Below are 15,359 nucleotides of genomic sequence, written 5' to 3'. Positions count from 1 at the left end.
GAGTATAAGCATTTTTTTTATTTTTTTTATTATTTTTAAACGTTCTATCTTTTACTATAGATGCTGCAAAAGCAGCATCTATAGTAACAAGTTGGTCACACTTGTCAAACAGTATGTTTGACAAGTGTGACCAACTTGTCAGTCAGTTTTCCAAGCGATGCTACAGATCGCTTGGAAAACTTTAGCATTCTGCAAGCTAATTACGCTTGCAGAATGTTAAAAAAACGCAAAAAAAACGGAAAAAAAACGCAAAAAAAAAATGCGGATTTCTTGCAGAAAATTTCCGGTTTTCTTCAGGAAATTTCTGCAAGAAATCCTGAACGTGTGCACATACCCTTAGGCCAATTGCATACCTTGATTATTTGGTGAGTTTTTACATCAGTATTTGTAAACAAAAACTAGGAGGGAGGAAATACTGTAATGCAGACGTGTTACATGTTTCTATTATACTTTCCCTCTGATTGTTCCACTTCTGGTTTTGGCTTACAAATACTGAGTTAAAAAACCTCACCAAATACTCAATGTGTGCACATGGCCTTACAAACACTCATTAGGTCCTTCAATACCAAAAATAATGTCAGAATCTGTTCATTGTTGCTAATATACAAGTGTTGTATCCTGAAACAACAGTAAGTTCGAATCTAAAAAAGCGCCAGTGGCCAGTGTAAAAATTTTCTAAATTTCTATTTAATTATTGTTAATACAGATTATAAAGTGAAAAAAAAACACAAATAAAAAAATACATTCCACAAAAAAGCCTGATTTCCCTTTAAGTTGGATTAGATGCCAATTGACATAATTCACAGCAATCAGAATCAGATATGAAAATATAAGCTAGGTGTCACAATAATAGGAGACACGTTTCTTCTCCAATCTACATTTTTTATTTATTTTCAGTAGGCATGATTGACAACCATGAACTTTGGTCAGTTTTCTTCAGCTGTCTTAATGAATGGAGAACTATAGTAAAATATGCCTAATTTATTAATAACTGCCTCTTAATAAATTAGGTTTTTACAACTGACAAGAACCTTTGTAGAAGTGATGCTTGAACCATTTCTGGTATCATTTCTGCCAGGACAGTGGTAGAAATTGTGATGAATTTGGTAGGTGTAGTTTTTCACATCCCCTTTCCAGTACTGCTCTCCTCTGTCTGGGACTGCCATAAAAACACCAAAAGTCACACCATTTTTGTGATTGTTATAAATTGCATCCTTATCTGGAATGAGCTTTTAGCTTCTGCAGATGACCACATATGCATAATAACTGAGATATATAACTAAAGTATTTTGTTGTACCCTTTTATAAAATGTCAGATCTAGATATCAGACACACATTATGCTTTGATCAGGTAGAAATGGGATCTAGTTGCCATCTATGTTTTTGGCAGGGCAAAACAGTTGTGCATACCATGTTTTTCAGCTAGTTAAAAAACGATTTTAGCTGGTACAGTCTAACAGATTAGTACATTTCCTTCCCCATTTGAATAGATGCAAATGAAAATAACTAGTGAAAATGTGAATATAGACTTAGAAAAGTGAAAATCTATACAATTTGCAGTTTGCAGGTAACTACAATGCAGGTGAAAATATAACATTACCTATAGGAACCCTAATTTAGATAATACAATTGCCACTATGTTCAAGTTATCAGTTGTTTGCAAGGAACAAAATCAATGTAGATTATTCTGATTCTGCGAACACATGCGGTCTCTGCAGAGGTCACTAACATTAGCCTGGCGAATGGGGTCATCCCATGCACTGGTACACTCTATGGACACAAGAATAGAATTGATGTCCTGGGGGCTATTGTTTTTGCACTTTGTTTGAACATGGTGTATATGAGATAACAACATTACACTTAACCTGATCAAACCAGCGTGAATGATTGAGCAGACAATGTTGAGGTGACTTCCATCCTAGGATCTCCTCTGAATAGGAGTATAATATTTTTATTTTCATTAATTGACCAGTTCACATGAACAATGTTATTTTTCATATGATGTATATTAAAATAGCATTGTTAGTTCACTATGTGGTGTGGCAGTATGAGTAGCAGTTTGTACACCACATCTACTTACACACATACCTCCTACAACAAGGCCAATCTGTGGGTTGTTGGAACCAATGAAATTTTTCTTTTCCATTCTTTTTTGCACTTGGTGGCTTCTTGCTTAACAAGTCCAAAGTTCACCCAGTGTTTGAGCGATAAACAGAGCCAATAAATGAGTGTTGTCACTAGCAGAAAAAAAAGGGAAAATGAGCCCAGCCTCCAGTCTCCTCCTCTCCTGGCACCCTTGGATGATGGTGTTGCCTTCCCACTCATTTGCATGTGTTATGTATGATGTCCCATGGAGGAGAGCATGTCTGCTTAGAAGAAGCTGGCCCTGTGTAGGAGTTTCCTGAAAGTTTTCTGCAGGCACCAGGAGAACAGGTGTTCAGTGCCAGGGGATTGAATCATTTTTTCTTCGCTTTCTCCGTCCCTCCCCTGGAAAATGGTCTCCAAATTATCGTCTTTGCAGCAGGAACTACTGAATGCTCTCCTGAACTCCGGAATAACCAAAGACTTGCTCATTCAAGCCTTGGAGGATCTTATCCCCACACCCAGCTTTGGTGTGAAGCTGGAGAACTTACACATGTCTCCTGGGCACGACCCTGACACCAAGCCCATCTTCCACACTCTCACTAATGGGCACCACAAGGGCAAACTTTCTGGAGATGAGGGCTCAGAGGATGGGGAGGACTTTGACACCCCGCCAATCCTCAAAGAGCTGCAGTCCCTCAACACAGAAGAAGCGGCTGAGCAGAGAGCCGAGGTGGACAGAATGCTGAGGTGAGATTTGGGGTCGGACTTCATACCGATATAGTAACTCGGCCACCCCTTCATCTATACACAGTGACCAGAGAGATGGATTAATACACAGTGTGTGTGGAAGCGTATATATATATTTATACGTGTGTGTGTGTGTGTGTGTGTGTGTGTGTGTGTGTGTGTGTGTGTGTGTGTGTGTGTGTGTGTGTGTGTGTGTGTATATATATAAATGCATGTGTGTAAGGTGTAAGTGCATGTGCCTATACAAGTGTATACATATTTGTGTGTGTGTATATATATATATATATGCGTGCACATATAGTTATATATATTTATTTATATGTGTGTGTGTATATAGATAGATAGATAGATAGATAGATAGATAGATAGATAGATAAATAGATTGTGTGTGTGTGTGTATATATATATATATATATATATATATATATATATACATATATATATATGTATATACATATTTGTGGGTATATATAGAGATTTATATATGTGTGTTTATATAAATGAATATATGTACCTATATATATTTATATTTAATGTGGGTATTAATGTATATATATATATATATATATATATATGTATATATATATAAATACGTGTGTGTATGTATATATATATATATTTGTGTGTGTGTGTATATATATGTGTGCATACTGCACATAAATACAGTGATAGTTATGTTATGGATTTATAAAGAAATAGATTATTTGGTGGACACTATTGATAGCGAGACAGATAAAAATACACGTTCTAAAAAGAATTGGTAGAAATATAAAAAAGGAGTAGTACGAAAATAAATAACTATATAATAAATAATAGATGTGCGATAAATTACATTGAATTATGTAATATAGTGTATGGTATACATACATCTATTTATATATTATAGTGAGAGAGACAGCTATGGCGATACTACAGTAGTAACAGTGTAGCACAGAGCTGCTCTCCTGGTGCGAGGTGACACGGGCCATGTAACGTAGTTTCTCTTCTGGACTCGGGATCAGTGGAATCGTGATTGACCTGCATAGAGTCGTGATTGACCTGCATGAAGTTGTGACTTTGAAAGGGAATAAGATGTCTCACAGCTTGGAGCGCACAGAGCTGGCGGTATCACTACAGCCACTTGTCTGACTGCCAGTAATCATTATTGGCGGTGCTTGCCGCACTTGTATGCCGGGCACACTGAGGAAGGTAAATAATGTGGCGGTAAATAAGCCACATTCTGGTCACAGCTCTGTGTAAGTTCTATGGTCCTACATTAACGAGTTAAGAGAGAAATCTCGGAAGCCACAAGATGACTGGAGGAAATAGCCTCCTCATGAAGGGCGCACATGAGCGCGGTAAAGGTGAGGGAGGCAGGCGGCCATGTTATGCCGAGTTACCTGACGTGTTGCTGAATGTGCACTGTACCTGTAGGAGACATTGTGTGAGCCGACACCACGCTACTGGGCACATTATAGCGAGGCACGGGCTATGCACGGGGGCTAGCTGACGGCTAGAGATCACCCTACTGGGGTCGTCCTGCCATCGATAGTAATAATGTCCTGGGACTAATGTAGGATCGTACATAGGAATATGAGGGCCGTGTGATATTAGTAACATGGGTCATGTAGAATCTATCATCCAGCCTTCTATTATCTCTATCTATCTATCTATCTAATCTCTGTTATGTGTCCTACCATACTCACTAGTGCACAATATATATGGCATGCCTTACACAATTTATACATGGACTTTTGTCCTGTTCTCACTATTCTTCCTTCATACACCAGTATTTACCACACTGCTTGCGCCCTAATACTATATAATGTGAGCAGAATTACTGACAATTTTATGAGTACCACCCTCTAAGGGTTAAGACGTCTAAGCCATTCTACAAATGAAGCACTTTTAGCTTTTCGGCCTCCCCTGGCTCCTCAGATTGTAAACAGCACTTTCACTACTCAGAATTATTAGTTGTTCTGGTAAAGTGTGTAGGGATGTGTGTATCATAAATCATATTATTGCTAATACTATTACTAGTATTATTTCTATGACTATTTTATTCCTTATAGTTAAAGTGGTAAAATCTAGTTTTTACATTTGTAACCTTTATACCACATAGCTGAGATAATAAATATATATTTCAACACTATGAACTACTGCTTGATTTAGAGCGCAGTAGTGAAAAGTAATTCACTGAATTATAGGTACATGAAGAAGTAATTCAGTGCATAAATATGTATATAGAGAAATATATATATATGTAAATACATATAGCATAAATACTGTATAAATATAGTATATATATGTATATATATATATAGTACACACACACATATATATATATATATATATATATATATATATATATATATATATATATATATATATATGTGTGTATGTGTGTGTGTTTGCAAGGAGTTTGCATGCTGTCCCCATGCTTGTGGACAAGCACTCATGCTACATCATTTCCAAAATAACACTTTACAGGGAATTCATTAGTTATAGATACATTTTATTTCACCCTTTCTTTGCCTTTCCTCTCCTTGCTTGCTTTCAAAATATGGATAATAAATATATATATTTTTGTCATTGCCATTTTGCTCAAGTTGAAGCTAGAGCAGCTTCTAATGCCATCTGTTGCCTATTTTTATACCTGTGCAATGTGCATTAATAAAATAGATCACATGATGACTTTTTTATCTAATTAATTTCACAATTTAAAGTTAAACTTCTATATAACTTTTTTAATGTACTGTAATAATTTTTTTTTTTTACCATCTAAAATGTCACACTGCTGTAACATATTGTTCAGATGCATTTGCCATGATTAACTTCTAAAAAAGAAAAAAAAAAGTAGATGTGAAGAAAGGAGGCACGCTGAACTTACTACAACAATACAGTGTGCCCCTTAATCACCCTACAATGCTCCATTAATATTCCTGGTTTTTATTTTCTGTGTGCTACTGTGCATTCTACCTGAGGCAAAAACCACATGTAAACCACATGAGTGTGTACATGTCCTAAATTAGGTCTTTCAGGTTTTCATAAAATAACAATGCCATAAGAGAATTAAACATTTTGGACAGAGTTAATTCTTAGTAAGTTGTTTACATAAATCTTTTTACACTTGCCACAGTATTCTAATAAGCTATATAAAGCATAGACTTACTGTAAGATTTTCATTTTATTAAGACAGCTGATGGTGCTATATTAATGGGATGACCATCTTATTTCATATATTACACTTGGTTAGAAACTTTCCAATTAAACATGCTAAACAATTAACTATATTATTATTATGCATAAAATAGCTTCTTAAATAATGTAACTAATATAAAAACAATATTATTATTATATTATGACAGTTAAAAGAACATTTAATATATAATATGGACTTTTTCTCAATTATTACTTATTTATTATTTAAAAAAAAGTTTTTTTAAATAAGTTGTATTTTGTCTACAACAATATATTGCAGTTTGGTTTAATGTCCTTTGCAAAGGACTAGGGTATAATTTGTTCTAAAATGCAATACTGTACAGGTGCATATTGAGTCTATTTTAAAAGTCTAACCAAATGTATGCCATGCTATCACTATATTTGGTCTATAGAAGCCTACAGACATAAATGGCATGATATGAATATACCTTAACCAAAGTAACAACATGTCACATTTCAGTGCAAAAGATTTTGATGTTTAATATGCTTAAATATTTTTGTTTTTTACATTTCTTCTCGAAGTGCTGATTATCAATGCTAGCTCTGGATTTGCCTTATTATTAGAGGGAGGCTTTAGCAAATAACTACTTCAATTGGAGATGTGGTTATAAATACATGTGTATATTTATTTAAATGGCACCTGTATATGTTTTATACTAAGTAGACCTTGACGGTCAACGTTTACCCTTAGTTTTCATCTAATCACCATTGTAAATTGCTACGTTTTTACGAACGGAGATGCAGAAATAAAGTGCAAAAATAAATATGGAATAGTATTGTAGGTTACATCTGTTACACAATTGTTGTATTAGTAGTAAATAGTACAATAGTAGTTTATAAGATATTTTTACTTACAATAATAGAATTAAGGATAGTACATTATTATGGACACTATAAACTTTCATGGAGGTAGAGAAAATGTATTGTGTTATTAATTTGTAATTTTCAAGATTATTCCCTGTTTCAGCATGGATTTTACATCCACATAATTTGTAGCTATAGATCTATATTACTGGGCATGTACATTATCTCATGACAGAGGAATGTCTCAATGAGGAGCATGGATGACGACTCACATATGCAGGACGTCATAAAGTACACATTGTCACTAGACTGGCGTTAGGTTTCTAGCAGTAAACTGTCTTTTCAGGATGCTGTGGCTATCAGTTTTAATGTACTAATGACTCATTTGGAAGTGGATTTGTGTGGCTACACAGCTCATCTAAATTGCTTGATCAAATTATTATTTACTGTGAATTGCGCCAGTTCTATAGTTATGTTTCCTTATTATTCCAGGATGAATCAGGCTTTAGGTGGTTACAAATCCTGAGGGACGCTGATTATTTTGTAAAAGGTTTCTGCTCATAATTCTATAAAGAGGATTTTTTTTAGTTTTGTTCATTGACATGTCAGCCTATGGGGTCATATCTGGACCTGTCTTTCACATTTTTTCTTAGACATTCTTAGACACTTCACTTGCTTTCATATGCAACTAATGATGATTGTATTTACCAGTTATTTTGAAAATTAATTTTCAAGAACAATTTGTGACAGGAAAAATATTGTACCATGTTAACCAGTGGGTGATTAGAGTAGATTAGATTTGTATGAACCTGAAGCTATAAAAAAGTTAAATAATAAATATCTATTTTACATAATTATAAAGTGCAATATCCACAGCACTTTACAAACCTCATCAATACAGTTCCATTTAAGCTCCCAATCTACATTCCATATTAGTATGTCTTTGGAAAGTGGAGTACCTAGATGAAATGCACATAAACACAGGGATTATAAAATCTTCTTGCAGATACCGTTCTTGTTGGGATTTGTACCTAGGATAGGTTACAGAGCTATCCACTGAGCCACCAGAAAACATCTGATAAAGGGAAGTTTTGCGCTCACCCTGTTGACAAAATATTTATTCATCTGATATCAATGGAATGTCTAAGGAAACAGCCTGTATTAACTGGTGCTTTCAGCACTTATGTTCTTAAATTGCTATGCCTGTAACCTGCATTCCTACCTCATGAAGGATGCAGTGGCATACATACACTTTATATAAGTCTTAAATTATTTCACATCTAATCTTAAAGTGGTATCATGGACAATACAGAATCCCTTCTCCATTTGAAGATTATAAGGTGTAGTTAAATTAACTGTCCTTCTAGCATACTTTAAATGGTCTGTGGTTTGCATGATTTCATTAATCTACAGAGGGGAAAATAAGCATTTGATACACTACCAATTTTGCAAGTTTTCTCACCTACAAGGAATAGAGTGGTCTTTAATTTTTATCGTAGGTTCACTTCAACTGTGAGAGACAGAATCTAAAAATATAAACCAAAAAAATCACATTGTAAGATTTTTAAATAATTAAATTGCATTTTATTGCATGAAATAAGCATTTGATCACCTACCAACAGCTAGACGTCTGTAACTCACAGAACTGATCGTTTTTCTTTAAGAAGCCCTCTACTCTGCACTCATTACCTGTATTAATTGCACCTGTTTGAACATGTTGCCTGTCCACACACTCAATCACACTTCAACCTCTCCACCATGGCCAAAACCAAGGAGTTGTGTAAGGACACTAAGGACAAAATTGTAGACCTGCACAAGGCTGGGGTGGGCTACAGAACAATAGGCAAGCAGCTTGGTGAGAAGGCAACAACTGTTGGCACAATTATTTGAAAATGGAAGAAACACATGGTGACTGTCAAACTTTCTCATAAAATCTAGCCTCGTGGGTTAAGGATGATACTGAGAAAGGTCGGGAATCAACCCAGAAGTACATGGCAGGACCTGGTCAATGACCTGAAGAAAGCTGGGCCATAGTCTAAAACATTACCTTTAGTAACACACTACGCTATTATGGATTAAAATCCTGCAGAGCACACCAGGTCTTCCTGTTCACTCTAGCACATGTCCTGGCCCCTTTGAAGATCGCCAGTGACCATCTGGATGATTTAGAGGAGGCATGGGAGAAGGTTCATGTGGTCAGATAAGACCAAAATAGAACTTTTTGGTATCAACTCCACTCGGTGTGTTTGGAAGAAAAAGAATGATGAGTACAACCCCAAGAACACCGTCCCAACCGTGAAGCATAGTGGAGCAACCATCATACTTTGGGGGTGCTTTTCTACAAAGGGTACAGTACGACTGCACCGTATTGATGGGAGGATGGATGTATTTTAAGATTTTTGCCAATAACCTCCTTCCCAATTAGTTGCATTGAAGATGGGTCGTGGCTGGGTCTTCCAGCTTGACAATAACCTGAAACACACAGAGAGAGCAACTAAAGAATGGCTCCGTAAGAAGCATTTTAAGGTCTTGGAGTAGCCTAGCCAGTCTCCAGAACTGAACCCAAATAGAAAAGACAAAGCTTTGAAGGGAGATTTAACTCGATGTTGTCCTTGACAGCCCTGAAACTGGGTCAAAATTCTGCTGCCGTGTGTGAAACATCTGACCTCTGTAATTGCAAACAAAGGATTCTGTGCCAAATATTAAGTTCTATTTTTCTATTGTATCAAATGTTTATTTTATGCAATAAAATGCTAATTAAGTAAAAATCATACAATGTGATTTACTGTTTTTCTTTTATAGATTCTATCTCTCACAGATGAAGTGTACCTATGAAAAAAATTACAGATCTTTCCATTCTTTGTAGGTGGGAAAACTTGCAAAATCGGCAGTGTATCAAATGCTTATTTTTCCCACTTTACTTAGAACACGCAAACATGTCAAGGCCAGACTGCTGGACACTTACTTAAGCCATATGAAATGGAAAGGATGATACCATTTATGTAAAAAACATGAGAACCAAAATACAAAAATGCAGATCAAGTCTGCCATCCTGACCAGAAAAAGATTTGAGGACGACTGACTTCCACTTCTGTGTGCATAACATTAAATACATTATAATGAATACATTATTAAGACACAACCTTGAAGCATATGACCACACAAGGTAATAATAAAAATATATATACCTTTATTGTTATTGGTTAAAACGTATGCAAGAACAGTGCCAAGTCAATTTATAACTAACAACAATTATAATTTAACAAAACCAGAGTAAATACAATGAGGAGAAAAAGGGTGCACCCACTAAAAAGTGCTGCACCATGGAAATAGCATGAGCATTCAGATGGGGGGTACCGGAACAATCCTAATAAATCAGTAGTCCGCTAAAGTGCTTAATGCCTAAGGTGCCACAATAAATATAGCTACCTCATTATGAGGTGAACACACCGATGCCCCATAAAGAAACAATGTTCCCATCAAAGGTCCTTACCCATGCTTTAATCCACGTGCACGCACCCGCTATTTCCATGGTGCAGCACTTTTTAGTGGGTGCACCCTTTTTCTCCTCATTGTGTTTACTCTGGTTTTGTTAAATTATAATTGTTGTTAGTTATAAATTGACTTGGCACTGTTCTTGCATACGTTTTAACCAATAACAATAAAGGTATATATATTTTTATTATTACCTTGTGTGGTCATATGCTTCAAGGTTGTGTCTTAATAAGTTAGTTGGAAGCATCACTTCTTTATATTCTGAGTAGCTTTAAGGGGTTGTCCTAAAGTCTACTATGTTATCAATCCCTGAGATTGTGTATCTGATTATAATGAATACAGTAGAATTAATGTGATGTGCATGTTTTTTTATAGTGAAGATCCATGGAGAGCTGCAAAGATGATTAAAGGATACATGCAGCAACATAACATTCCCCAAAGAGAAGTCGTTGATATTACTGGACTGAACCAATCACATCTTTCTCAACATCTTAACAAAGGGACTCCCATGAAAACCCAAAAACGCGCTGCTCTATATACCTGGTATGTCAGGAAACAAAGAGAGATTCTAAGACGTAAGTATTAACTTTCAAAGCCCACACTCCTGCAAGTGTTATTAGATTATGGATCCAAATATTTGCATGCTATTGTTATGGCTTAACCCACCTTCTAATAATCTTATCAGAGTGTTTTCCTGTTGGGATCTCTAGTAGTGATGAGCGTATGATCTCTGATAAAGTGTTGTTGCCTCTTTGTTAGGCAATCCCCACGTGTTGCAGGGATTTGAACATATAAGTCGAGGAACCCCAAGATGCTGGGATAACATCCCAGCATTCTCGGATAACACGTTAGCTGAGCACGTTCATTCACACTAATCCCTAATAATCAGCTGTAAGTTAGGGAAACCCATTCCCATGGGTTATATTTTTTAAGCTTTACCATAAAAAAAAAACGTTACTTGGTCCCTAATAAAATCTATGAGCTGTATATTTAACGAACTGACACACCAGGCCTTCCAGAGTGAGTAGCTAATCTGGGTAATAGATTTGTTTTTAAAGAGAGAATCTTGGTTGTTTCTGAAAATGAGCTTTCAAAGACACACTGCATAATTGGGATTATTAACACATGAAAGCATAACTTTAGATAATTTTTATTATTGCATATAAACAAAGTAATTTTCAGTTACAAGCATAGAACTGAAAGACGTCATTTCAAGAGAATTTGATTATGATCACAGCACATCACTAAACTAGTTGTTCATAAAATCATATTATGAAACAAACATTAATAGTTATCAACACCAATACCTTTGAATCAATTAACCAATAATATTTAATATATATAACTTGCAAAAGTTTTAGGCAGGAGTGGAAAACTGCTACAAAGTAAAATTGCTTTTAAAAAGAAGTGCTAGTTCTTTATTTCTATCAACTACGGAATTGCAAAGTGAACAAAAGATAAATCTAAATCTAATCAATATTTGCCTAGATCACCGTTTGCTTTCAACATAGCATCAAAGCATAATTTCTTCTAGGTACATCGGTGCACAATTTTTGAAGGATCTCAGCAGGGAAGTTGTTCCAAACATTTTGGAAGATTGACCACATATCTTCCATAGATGTAAGCTTCCGCAAATCCCTTTGTCTTTTCATGTAATTCCAGACAGACTCAATGATGTTGAGTTCAGGTCTCTATGTTTGGGGTCTTTGTTCTGCTGTTGATCAGATTTTGAGCCAATTAAGTGCCTCCCTAATGGTATTGCATGATGGTTATCTGCATTTCATCAATGACGACACCATTAATAATAAAATCCCCAACTCCTTTTTCTGAAATGCAGCCCAAAATTTACGAAGAACCTCCGCCATGCATTTTTCTGTGTCCTCGATAGGTACCAACAATTTTGACTACATGTGTATATAACCCTGCCTGGAGAAAACCAAGATTTTCAAGACCAATATTTTTATTAATACGGTTAGGATAACCATAAGATTTAATAATACTACTAATAATAACAATACAAAATAATAATAAATAATACCACAACGATAATGTTGTAATATAACAGACAAATATTACTAAACCAGAACCAAATATTACCAGCATATACAATAATGATAATAACACCTTATCCAGGCTTGAGGATAAAGTGTGCAGATACTCTATGTGACTGCAGACTTGTGACTTCTTCCAACATCAGTATAGTGCGCTGTCAGGATTTTCCATCACTGGGAGGGAGCAGACATGTGATCTCAAATATGCGATTTGCATAGAGGTGGTCACATGCCGACTAAACATGCGTGACCTCTCTCAATGCAAGTGAATTAAGCAAGGTATGGCATGTCTAGTTGAATGTGGTCTGAAGTATGCAAATCAAAAACTTGCAGTCAGATGATGGCCCACTCCTGCCGCTGAAGAACCCAGACAGTGTGCAATGCATGTGCTGAAAGGAATCACAAGTCTGCGGTCACATAGAGAGACGACAGACTTTGACCTCAAGGCTACACAATACGTTTAACCAAATCCACTGCACTACAATGATATAACCAACATACAGTTGCCATATTTATATTAATACACCAGTGATCTCCAGACCATAAATGTGTATACTGTACAGGTTCTCATCAGTGATATTCTCAATTGATTGTTGTCCTTCATTTTCCCTATTCTTTTCCATTCAGCCTAGACTGCCATGACCTCTTCTCCCATCCACAACTCGTCCCTGCAAAATGTAGCACACAGACATCTTTGGTTTATTGCTTTCCGCCATCTACTCACATTCCACAACCTCTACAAAAATCATATAGTGCTATAATCACTGCCCAATACAGTAATAATGACCCTTCTGTGCCCTGTATAGCAGTACTATACTACCTCTGTGCCCCTAAAAAAGTAATAATGCTCCCCTGTGTCTCCTTACAGCTATACAGCACCATACAGTAATAATGTCTCCCTGTGCTTTCTTACAATAATAATAATGTTTCCTGTGCTTACCCTATAGTGATAATGATTCTCCAGTGTGCTTTCACCCTCTTCCTGACCCCCATTGAGTATGATGCCCCCACACAGTAGAATGCCCCTAAATGGCATGATGACCCCACAATACCCCACATAAAATATAATGCCCCTGAGCAACCCACACAGTAGTATGATCACCACAGCCCCCTATGCAGTATGGTATTCACCACTTCCCCCATATACAGTGTGATGTTTACCAAAGACCCCATACAGTATGATGTCCATCACATCACCCTGTTTACAATATTAAGGTCTCCACATCCTCTTATCCAATATGATGGTTATTACAGCCCCTCACACAGTATGATGGTCCACCACAGCCTCCCAACACAGCAAATTGTTCACCATAACCACCCCACATAGTATGATGGACCTCCCACAACCATCTCACAAAGGATGGTCCCTCCACAGCCTCCCATATAGTATGATGGTCCCTCACAGCTTCCTATACAGTATAATGGCCTCCCACAGTCTCCTATTCAGTATGGTATTCCCCACACAGCCCTCTATACAGTATGATGTTCCTACTACACAGCATGATGGTCCCCAACAGCCCCAATACAGTATGATGGTTACTCACAGCCTCTCATTCAGTATGATAGTCTCCGCAAAGCCCTATACAGTGTGATGGCTCTCCACACAGTATGATGGTCCACTACAGCCCCAATACAGTATAATGGTCCTCCCACCAACCCACATACAGTATGGTGGCCTCCTATCACCTCTACTATGTCAGTGGACACGGGTATCATGATACAGTTACGTTATTGTGCTGCCCGATGTACCCTGCGTGGTGTTGTCACCTAGCAACCTGTTGGAGTACATGACAAAGCAAGGAGTCCGTGGCTCTGAGCTATAAATTAATCCTATTATTATATGTGAAATTTGATTGAAATTTGACATGTATAAACTATCTTTATGGCTAATTGCCTTATCGTGGCCACCAGGTACACACAAATAGGCCAATTTATGAGCTAAGTATTCTCAATTTTTCTAATTTTCTAGAGCAGTAATGCAATTAAATTTTCATATATTTCATGTTTGCATGCTATAGTGCTACAGAGTACTACTTTATTTGGTGGTTATATATGGAGATGGCTACTCTTAGTAAGTGCCTGTTCACACCTGTTTCGGTTTGGATGTGCCGGTCAGTCTTTTGACATTTGTATACTAAGGTTCTCTGACTGAGCACTCCACCCCTCACAGCATCTGGCGGTTTTAGTTACTGTAGGATCCACCTTCCCATACAAATATAGGCTTTAGCGCAAGAGAGAATTCACAGAGGCAGGTTCAAAGCAACAAGAATTACCTTATCGTGGCTGCCGGGTACACATGAATTGGCCAATTTAAGTATTCTCAATTTTTGTAATTTTCTAGAGCAGTAATACAATTAAAACTTCATATATTTCATGTTTGTATGCTATAGTGCTACAGAGTGCTACCTTATTTATTGGTTATAGCTAACTTGAGTCATATAACAACACTATTTAATGTAAAAAAAAAAAATGTTTTGCTAAGGTTTTTTGCTGTTAGTGGTTAATTGTGACATAAATGACATACCAGTCAAAAATACCATGTCATTGTGGAATTGTTTTACTATACAATGCAAATTCTAAGTGAAAAAGGTGCATCACAACCTTTAAAAAATAGAACTGTATATAGCCAGGAGAAATAAAAGCTTTAATACATTACTAATTATATAATTCTTATAATTTCTCACCATTATTAAAGAAGCTGTTCATCATTTTTTCTTTTCATGTATAGTGGTGCTTGAAGGTCTGTTTAAGTGAACCTGTGACCAGGTTTGGCCGACACGAGTTACAGCCACCCCCTTTCAGGACTTATATACAGCGTTCTATAATTATAATTCTGTATATAAGCCCCAGATGTGACCCGTAAGAGAAGAAAAATATCTTTTATTATACTCACCTGGGGGGCAGTCTGGTCTGATAAATGTCGCTCTTCTTTGTCCGGCGCCTCCCATCTTCTTGCAATGTCGTCCTCCTGCTTGC

At 36.5% G+C, this 15,359-nt stretch overlaps 1 protein-coding gene across 1 annotated transcript in view; it reads left to right on the top strand.

The window, feature by feature from the left end:
- Positions 1-2,355: 2,355 nt before the first annotated feature.
- Positions 2,356-15,359, top strand: part of HNF1B (HNF1 homeobox B) — a 294,307-nt gene continuing 281,303 nt past the window's right edge. Inside the window, exons 1-2 of the mRNA XM_077295511.1 lie at positions 2,356-2,832; positions 10,708-10,907. Of these exons, the coding sequence (XP_077151626.1) occupies positions 2,495-2,832; positions 10,708-10,907 (538 nt within the window). The 5' untranslated portion in view covers positions 2,356-2,494. The remainder of the gene's footprint in view (positions 2,833-10,707; positions 10,908-15,359) is intronic.

Source organism: Ranitomeya variabilis, chromosome 3, assembly GCF_051348905.1.
Source record: "Ranitomeya variabilis isolate aRanVar5 chromosome 3, aRanVar5.hap1, whole genome shotgun sequence".
Lineage (NCBI taxonomy): Eukaryota > Metazoa > Chordata > Amphibia > Anura > Dendrobatidae > Ranitomeya > Ranitomeya variabilis.
The sequence above is the reverse complement of the archived record's forward strand: the minus strand, read 5'-3'. Positions and strand labels throughout refer to the sequence as shown.